The sequence below is a fragment of the Monopterus albus genome, unplaced genomic scaffold (assembly GCF_001952655.1).
Source record: "Monopterus albus unplaced genomic scaffold, M_albus_1.0 scaffold15.1, whole genome shotgun sequence".
Lineage (NCBI taxonomy): Eukaryota > Metazoa > Chordata > Actinopteri > Synbranchiformes > Synbranchidae > Monopterus > Monopterus albus.
The window spans coordinates 2,670,681-2,680,199 of NW_018127895.1; the positions used below are offsets into that span (position 1 = coordinate 2,670,681).

Below are 9,519 nucleotides of genomic sequence, written 5' to 3' on the forward strand. Positions count from 1 at the left end.
ACACTGGATCACCGTCACTGTAAACACAGGGACAATGTGTGCAAGCATGTGTGTGTGTGTGTGTCTCCCTGTGTTTGGGTGGAGTGGGCTGAAGACTACCCTTTGGCTAGGTTAAATCCTAATGCCTCTCCTCTTCTGTCCTTGCCTCTCTGGTATCTCGATCTCCAATCTGTGCCCTTCAGCTGCCAAACACACTTTTAATATGGATTTCCTTTCAATACAGATTCCTCAATATCAATATCCTCTGATATGGCATCTTTACAGAAGTCTTCCTTTACATATTGAGAGAAAGCAGTACAACAATATTATAATATTGTCTGTCACTGGGTTACATGTCATGCAACCCCCTTATAGCCTAGGGGTCAAGAATCTGACAATGAACCACTCGGTCCCCACTCTGAGTCAGACCAGGGATCTCTCCCACATTTTAAATTAAATAAATATCACCTGTGTGTCTGTATTTAAAAAACAAACTGTACTTTTGATACCTTATTCTGAGGACTTTAAAAAGACGTTTCCTTTAATTTGCAGTCTAATGTGATAGACATCTAATTAAAATAAAACTTTTAAACGACTTTCACACTGAATTTTCCTAAATAGATCACAAGTTGTAATACTAAAGAAATGTCTTCATAGTAGAAGTTAGAACTGTTGATGAATAATGTACATTTAATAAGCATTTAGATGTTCATCATATGGTGTTATAAACTACTATATGTTTAGTGCCTATAAATGCTAAGTAGGGGACTAAAGTAAAGATTTACACTCACAAGATGAGAAAAGCGGGTGCCTGTGGTGGCTACCTCCAATACTGCTGCCTGACATCATGACAACAGGAGCTTGACCAACGTGTCACCGTGTGAGCTGTCAGCTGTCTGAAACGTGCTGTTAGGTATTTTTAGTCAGATAAGATATTGGTCAGATACTTGTTGTATTAGAAATGTTTAGAGTAGACAGGATGTCTAGTCATTCTCATGAATGCTGCAGGAGGCTTATGGTCAAGGATAACTAGAAAGAAAAGTTGATGACTGTCAGCAGACAGGGTGTTTAATATTATGATTATGACGTGTATAACTGTAGTCTTAGCCATAATATGTTCTTATGTTTAATGTCATGACATGTTTCTAGACGTCTGTGAGAATGTTTTTAGCTACACACCACTTAATCAACAGACACACACACACACATTGATTTTCTTCATGTTTTGACTACTGCTATGGCCAGCTGCAAAGCTGGCACCGGGACACGTCACGGTTTGGCGTTCCTGTTAGTATGGGGTTAGCCCAATCTAAGTGATAAATGTATAGGCCTGTTGGGTTCAGGGGTCTTTCATCTTTCAGCTGCCTGCGTGCATGTTGGAGGTGCAAGATACCTGAGCGTGTAATGTTAATTTTTACCTGTGTTCATTGAATAAATCAGCACTGTTTTGAAGTTACTTGGACTGTCTCGTCTCTCAGAGTTAGCATGGTTAAAAGAATCGAAATGCTACAATGCAGAGAGCACGCCGAGGCTAAACATAAAGGTCTGCACCAGAATATTTCCTGAGTGTTTCTTATTTACACTGATCTAAGCTGCGAAGCCAGATATGAGAGCCAGCTGCAAAACAGTGCTTCAATCAGAAGCTACGTTCTGACTTGTTAAACCACTGTATTGTTTTCACACATTAGTTCATAATTTTAAGAGAGATTTCTCAGTTATTTCAAACTTTAAACTGCATTTTTACAAAGACGGAAAAGAAAGAAAATGAATGCAAAAAACCTTCTGGATAAATGTGATTTGACAACTATGACAGTGGGTTTCACTGCTTTCTTGTCCTTTAGGGTTATTTGCTCTTTTTCACAGAAAACTAATTGAATGGTAACAAGATGAACAGTGTGTTTGCAGGTTTGGGCCATGTCAACAAAGCCTCCAAAACCCTGGAAACGATGACGTTAATAACGAATCTGTTCTCTAGCTCTGAGGCAGAAGACAAAAGACATAGATACCAAAAAAACTTTACATAGTGTATGTATAAGTATTGTGATGCGAATGTGCTAAGATTGAGAGTGGGGGTAGTGTATGTGTTTGTGTGTAATGTAATCTGCAGGGTGTGTCTCTGTATACTACTACTGACACTACCATCAAACTCAGGAACACTGATGGAACACATGAACACAAAAGCTGTGAACAACATCCATCCCAGTTTCCCAAAGCCCAAGACGACATCTTCAAACACCTTGTTTTGTCCAAAGAAACCAGAAAATATTCACATTTGAGAAACTGAAATCAAAGAATTGCTGCATATTTTCTGAAAAGATTATTCAAATCAATCAATCGTCTAATTGCTAAATATGTTTCTGCCAATCAATTTAATTAATAAACTAACTACTGCCGCTCTAGACACTGATTCAGAATGTAGCCGGACTGGTTTGAGTTGTTCTTACTATGAAAAGTTTTAAATGTGTCTTTTCCCTTAAGCATGGCTTTCAGAGTATTCTGACTTGTCTTTGTTGAGGAATGTATATTTTTTAATTCCCATTTCAGTGAGTACCTTTTTAGTGGGTCTCTTGATGCAACGGGAGGTAGGGTGGAACTGGGAACACTGGTGTATGAATGCATGTATATATAGTTTTGTGCCTTGATGATATGGGAACAAACTGTTTAAGGCCAGCTGAACACTGTTTTTCCCCTTTTGGAGAGGGCAGGATGTATGTGTACACAGAGTCCATTAATAAAAAAAACTAACATACATATAATGCAATAAAAGTTCACAACTATATAAAGGTCTGCAGAAAAAAATCTGTTTAAATGAGATCACTTTACCTGTGTAATAGAGCACACATGGCACTGCCACCAAGAGCTCCAGCGCCAGGATGCTGAGCAGCAGGTAGGTACGAACAGGTGGCACTAACTCAGCAACCATAACAACCAACACCGCAACATTCCCTGTCAATAAACACACATTTTCCCTTTAGCATTACTGCCACCTTGTGGAGAAAACAAACATCTACATGATATAATTAAAAGGTTTTAACTTGTTTTATAGAAATGATTTACATGCCAGGCAAATGTAAATTATGTAAATAAATAACATCAAACTATTTTCTAGTGGATGCACAAGGATTTTGTGACTGAAGGGAAAAGACAGAAAATAATGTTTATTGTTGAATGACAGACTCTGCTTCTCTCCCTGAAATCCACTGCTTGTCAGCGTGGTGTAATATCATATCAGCCCAATCAGTTACAGCATCCAATCCAACCCCCTGTTGGACTGGACTGGGCCTTCAAGATGAAGGAACGAAGCGACATCTGGGCTGAGCAAGGACTGGGGAACAATCACATAAGGGAACTGAAATGTTCTAAAAACGTGTGCAGTCATACCTATGGAGTGTATGGTGAGCGGCAGGTGCTTCAGCCCCTGCACCTCTCTGTAGAATTGCAGGTATCCTCTCCTTCTGGCCTGGTTGTGATGGTGTTGCACATACCAAGTGAACAGCAGCACCAGCACCCATAAACACGCTTTTCCAAGCACAACGACACTATCACCTGGCAAGTTACCCAAAACACTCGCACACACCTCCTTCTGGCCAAAATTCAACACACACAGCACTGCCACACACACTGACAACACCATGAACAGAACCTGAAACAAAGACGAGAGTGTTAGAAGAGAAAGAGGTGTCAGCAGTGGGGCATTTGGCAAAGACCAGTACATACTGTAACTATTATGACACAGAAAATAAAAAGTTACTGTGGATAACCTGGAAAAGTGGTTAGACTGGTTAAATACATTTACATGTGCCGAACTAATGAAGACATAACATGAAGTTTTAACAACTGTTGTATGGCTGAAACTAACAATCATTTTCATTACAATTCATCTGCCAGTTATATTCTCGATTAATCAATTGTTTTGTCTAAAATTTAAAAAAAGTCAATTACAGTTTCCCAGAGCACAATTACAATTTCAAATTCATTTTTCCAACAATCCAAAAGATATTCAGGTTACTTACTTACTACCAGTCAAAAGCTGGAATGAGCAAATCCCTGACATTTTTGCTCGAAAAATTACTCAGATGATTAAATTATCACAACAGCTGGCAATTAATTTTCTGTAAATGGCCTAAAAGATTTTGTTAAAACATTTAGAAAATCAGGTTAGTGCAGTGTGTATATGCAGATATCATACATGCAGCAGAGTCAACAGGCCGGCAAGCCAGTGTGTTGTTACAGTCTTAAACTCTCTCCTGATGGCAGAGTGGAGGGCGTCAACAGAGATCAGAGGTTCATCCCCCACAGAGTCGTCCTCTATACTCTGTGTCAAATCTACAGAGGGGTCTGCATTCTGCAACAAACACCATATTAGCAAACTATAAGTTTAACAAGCAAGGTGTCTTCAAATACACACGTCTCATGGTTATTGCTCTTCTACCACTAAATGCAACATATACACACACATATATATATATATATCTTGCAGATACAAAATACACCCTGTATAATTCTATGTAAACGCACATAACATTGTGTTTTAGCCTTGATGGTATAGTATATTCGTAATATAGTCTGTGTCCCTCATGTAGATAAACTGGAAGAACATAAAAATTATACTTCTCAGTAAAATCTAGTTCAACAGCACCTTTAACTATGACCTCACTAATTAACATATAATTGAATTGACACGTTTCAGACAAGGTCACAAAAACTGAATATTACGGGCTTCATAAACACATACAGTATGTTATGGCGGCGGGACTGTTGTACTGGCCCGCATTAGACTTAGAAGGTGCTGCGCTAACGTTACCTAATAAAGTGGCAACTGTGTGTGAAAGCGAAAGTTTGCCACGAACTGACCACAAGTGTAGGTTTTAGTCGGTTTAAGTAGGTGTTACAGCAGTTCAGTGCTAATACTAGTAATCTGTTTATTTCAAAAAGATAACATTTGCTACAAGGCAGAAATATATTCGTAATTAAGTGTTAGCGTTGTATCTTCCTGGAGTATTTTAGCTGATAGATCTAATTAGTTAGCTACCAGGCTAACTGCAAGAGTGTTTTAACTTCTATTTACTGAACAAGCTAACCGTTGACATAGCAAACAGTTAGCGCAAATGACATGCAGCTAGCTACATACTGCATAAAGCGATGGTCCCCCCGAGTCCATTTTGTTGTTATATGTCGACGTTTTTGAGGAACAAACGATAAAACAACAAACATTAGCTTACATGTGATCTTTGAAAAGGGGCGGGCGGGCAGGCAAATATTAGTAAACTTCCGGTCCCGATATTTTCTGGTTCCTAGCACAATAGTTCCGATAGAGCAGTTTGGACGGTTTTAGTGACCGGAATCTCTGCCTAATTTCCATCAATCTAATTGTGATATTAATTCGTAATACTATTCGTATTAGCTATATTCCAAAGACTTCAAATTGTATGGGCGGGGTAGAAGGGATAAATGTGAGGCAAAGACACTGTGAAGTGAAAGGACAAGTACATGAAAGTGTATTTTAGAAACACAGAAGCTCCTCAGAATCGTCAGGTTTTTACGTTTTCTTCTAGATCAATGTAATTCAGTCATAATTAATCCGGCGAATTTAGTTTTACAAGTTGTAAACAAGTATAGGTTGAAAACATTGTACCCCAAAGCGACTTATTAAATCCGTGTTTCTTCTAAAAGATTTTGAAGACTTTTAACAGATAGCAGAAAAATATAGTTCACATTATCAGGGAGCCCTGTGCATCAGCCTCGCAATAAATACATTTTGTAAAATCCAAGATTCTGCCACAGCTGTTTTTGTAAATGTAAATGTTTGGTAATTTCGGGAGGTGTTTTCCAAGGCCTGGGAATGGATTACCAATGAGCAAAGCAGACAAATCCTGTGTAAAATCTTAAGAAAAAAGAAAAATATCCACTGTTACTCCCTGAAGTCCAAATGAACATATCAAGATCATATTATTTATTTTTTTTTACTAACAGTCAGAAAACCCCAAAATGTTGGGTTTACTATGATAGAAAACATAATTGAATCCAGCAAATATTTGTGTACCAGAGTCCAATGGCTAAGTTGACAAAATGTTTTCCATTAAATTTCCGTTAAACAACTAATTGATTAATCAGATTGCTGCATTGTATAGCAGAGGTCAGTGGAGGCTCAGCAACAAATATTTGCCCTTGGGCTCCGTGGAGGCTAATTTGGCCATGCCCAGGCTGCATTTAAGGGGCAAAGGTGTTGACTGCCCCAAGGCTCTAAAACTCCAAGGACCCTCAAAAGCTCCAGGCTTGCTGTGTGTCACCTTGTTTGTGCTCATTTCATTAAAAATTTGCCTAAGAATACACATGACCAAAGCACAATATCAACATCAACTGACATGATAAGAGCAAAATACCAAGCTACCTGAGCTCTTCAAAAATCTGTCAAAATGGACTTATAATAGCTTCATTATTTCAGTGCTGTGCTTCTGAAATGAATGTTCTTAAACACATTTCATCACACACATTAAAATGGGGGTCATGTAGCACAGAAACTTTGTTTTTGAAGATTCATTTCTGTCTCAGGTTAGCTCCAGCAGGTTGATCCAGGTTTTGGACTTCTTTTTCTAATATTTTGTTTTTATATTTATGAAGTATGCATTTAAAATGTCTGCTTGTATTGTGACACACACAATCACACAGATGCAAATATCAGATTTCTGTTCAAATATTTTTAAAAGAGTTTTTAAAAGCTAATGTTTGTGATGAAACAGGACAGCACTACATTATGTCTGCTCTGCGGTGAAGAAAGATGCTGAAGTATGTTTACTTCACTGCATTTTGTCAGATAATATTGTACTTTAGATTCTACAACATCTATATCATAGCTACATTTACTAGTTTGAATGCAGGACCTTCACTTGTAATTGAGTAATTTATGGTATTCATACTTCTATCTGAGTATCTGAATACTTCTACCTCCATTATTTATAGCTTGATCTACTTTTGTCTTTAAAGTCATAATGCATTTATCCCTTGAAATGCAGATTCTGGCTCTAGCTTAATAAAAGAAGGCTCAAAAACACATAACATCCCATTTAAAATATTTAATTGATAAACATACACTTGCCATAAAAGACAATGAACTGAATGCTGTCAGGTGTGCAGATAGAGGCAGTGAGACAGAGAGCAGAGTTCAGCTGACTCTGAGGAGGCAACACTTGCAACAGAGGCAGACAAGGAGATTTTAGGACATTGTGAACTGATATAATATGGGAGATATTTAACGGTGAAGCAGCAAATAGGTTTGTGTCATTGGTTTAGCTCATGGAAAGGGGAAAGGGGTAGGAGAAAACAGCAGGTGACTAGAGGAGGTTGATGCATTTAACATTTTTTGCTGGTATGGAACTGTGCTTCAAGTCAAGTCACACACTGCATACAGACCTATACATGCATGATTTCATACACACATGCCCACACTCACCACACACAATGTGCCAAGACCCAGAGGTCTGTGTGACCCTGAAATACTCCTGCACATACACTAACCCTCACATTCATTATATAAGGCACTGATTCAGATGCAGTCTATAAGAATACACAGAGGTTAAACCATCTTAACAAGAAAATATTTAAAATTCAAAGAACAAATAATATTACTTAATAGCATGCATCTTCATTCTCGTAAAATGAATTATAAAGAAAAAAAAGCTTGTGTAAATAAGCCAACTTTCCCAAAATTCAAAAATATCACGATGTACAAAATACAAGAGGAAAGTTATGTTTAATTATTTAGATGATAAGAGCCTATGTCGAGCTCACATGAACCATCTGAGTAATGTTCACAACAACTTTTATGTGTTTTTCTTTCATGCAAAACTGTAAACACAAAACACAAAATGAATGATAAGGTATGATGAGTAAGGCATTAAAATGGTCGAGCTACTTCAGGCTATCCAACCCAAACCAGTTTTCGACGCACTTAGAGAGTGGGATCACACGATCGGTGCAAAAGCAGGGGTTCGTGAGTCAATTTTAAAATTGAAGTATTGGAGACACTGACATTTAGCTTGTAGTGTAACATGTTCAGCTTGTGTCAGAACATATTCTTACTTTAGTGTCATGATTGTGCAAAGATTTCTTGACATCCATGCTACACATATTAAAAAGAAGTGTATACGTGTGTATAGTTAAGAAGCACATACACTACAGTATGTACATGTGATGCTGTGCCATTTAGTCCACATGTCAGTCCAGTTTTGCTCCCAGAAACATCTATAAAGCTGCATTTTAGGAAAAAAGTGATGATTCCGAAGCATTGAAGAGATGACTGTTGGTTAGAATGCGACTCAAGGTTCTAGTACTGTCCTCCATGCAATCACTGGCTGCCACGATGATGATGCAGCTCTAGTTCAAGTGCAGGTCATCATAGCGTGGTGGGCTGACCTCTACCTGCATACAAACACATGACAGTATGTTAAAGTCTCTTTTTAAAACTTACTGAGCCTATGTGTTTCTGCAGCATGTAGCTGTGACTACATAGATGTAAAAACGCTGTAGTTAGCGCTGTGAGTCCTCTTCACATTACATCCTCACTCAACTAATTCTTACTTCCACTGTCTATGTGTACTGTTGAATTGTGTCATTTTTATTAATTCCTATGAAAGATGGACCGATGTGTGTTCAGAAAAGAGATCAGAAGAGTGTGAACCAAAATCAGGATCCTCAATCATGGTTGGTACAGTTTTTAATGATGCTAATAAATATGTGAAACTGCATTCCATGTTTGAATTTATAAAAACTAAATTAAAAAAGTAGTTACCTGTGTCTACTTGTAAACATTTTTTGGACCATTTATATTGACATTTATGCATAAAAAGCTTCTACTATATAGTATAATTTTCCCTCACTATCACAAATTGTTAGATAAATCTTGATTGCCCCACCTCCCTGTTTTGTAAGTGTCACGCTCCTGCCCCTCTTGCTTCCTGTCAGGCTTTTATTTTCTCATCACTTCCTGTTTTGTTTCACCTCACTTTTGGCCCTTTTATTTAATCATCATTAGTTCACCTGCTCCTTATTGTTTGCACCTGTTTTTCCCTTCTATTTAGGCAGCGTCCTCCCACCAGGACGCTGCCAGATTGTTCTAGACCCCAGCTCTGACTCTCCAGCATTTATCCCTTGCCTGACTCTCTGTGTTTGACCTAGGATTACCGTTTCTTGACCACCGTGTTTTGTCTATGCCCTCTCAGATTCTGATCGCCTGCTGTGTACCGACCTTCTGCTTTTGTTCCCCTTGACCTCGAGTTTGGATCCCCTGGATATACCTGTTAACCGGCGCCGACCCTGGACTGTCTTATCGACCTAAGTGATATCCTGGACTTTTGTTAGTTTTGTTTACTAGTAAAGAACTTTTCGTTACCTCAGTTCGTCTGGTCATTTAATTGAGTTCACCACATCCTCTGTTTGTCATCTGTACACACCAAACGTGACAGTACAATCTGGCCAGTATGAACTCAGCCAGCGAACATGACCAGGACTGGCGGGCTCGCAAGGAGCAAGCCCTGGGCCATC

At 38.4% G+C, this 9,519-nt stretch overlaps 2 protein-coding genes across 9 annotated transcripts in view; both read right to left on the reverse strand.

Moving 5' to 3' along the window:
• The window catches only part of tmem192 (transmembrane protein 192), a 9,396-nt gene extending 4,067 nt beyond the window's left edge, over positions 1-5,329 (reverse strand). The window contains exons 1-4 of the mRNA XM_020591880.1: positions 5,111-5,329; positions 4,169-4,324; positions 3,361-3,622; positions 2,803-2,925 (exon numbers count right to left, since the gene is read on the reverse strand). Of these exons, the coding sequence (XP_020447536.1) occupies positions 2,803-2,925; positions 3,361-3,622; positions 4,169-4,324; positions 5,111-5,140 (571 nt within the window). The 5' untranslated portion in view covers positions 5,141-5,329. The remainder of the gene's footprint in view (positions 1-2,802; positions 2,926-3,360; positions 3,623-4,168; positions 4,325-5,110) is intronic.
• Positions 5,330-7,044: 1,715 nt separating this feature from the next.
• Positions 7,045-9,519, reverse strand: part of LOC109955507 (LIM and calponin homology domains-containing protein 1-like) — a 41,192-nt gene continuing 38,717 nt past the window's right edge. For all 8 annotated transcript variants that reach the window (XM_020591730.1, XM_020591729.1, XM_020591732.1 and 5 more), the window contains one exon: positions 7,045-8,397. In XM_020591730.1, coding sequence (XP_020447386.1) covers positions 8,372-8,397 — 26 coding nt within the window. In that variant the 3' untranslated portion in view covers positions 7,045-8,371. The remainder of the gene's footprint in view (positions 8,398-9,519) is intronic.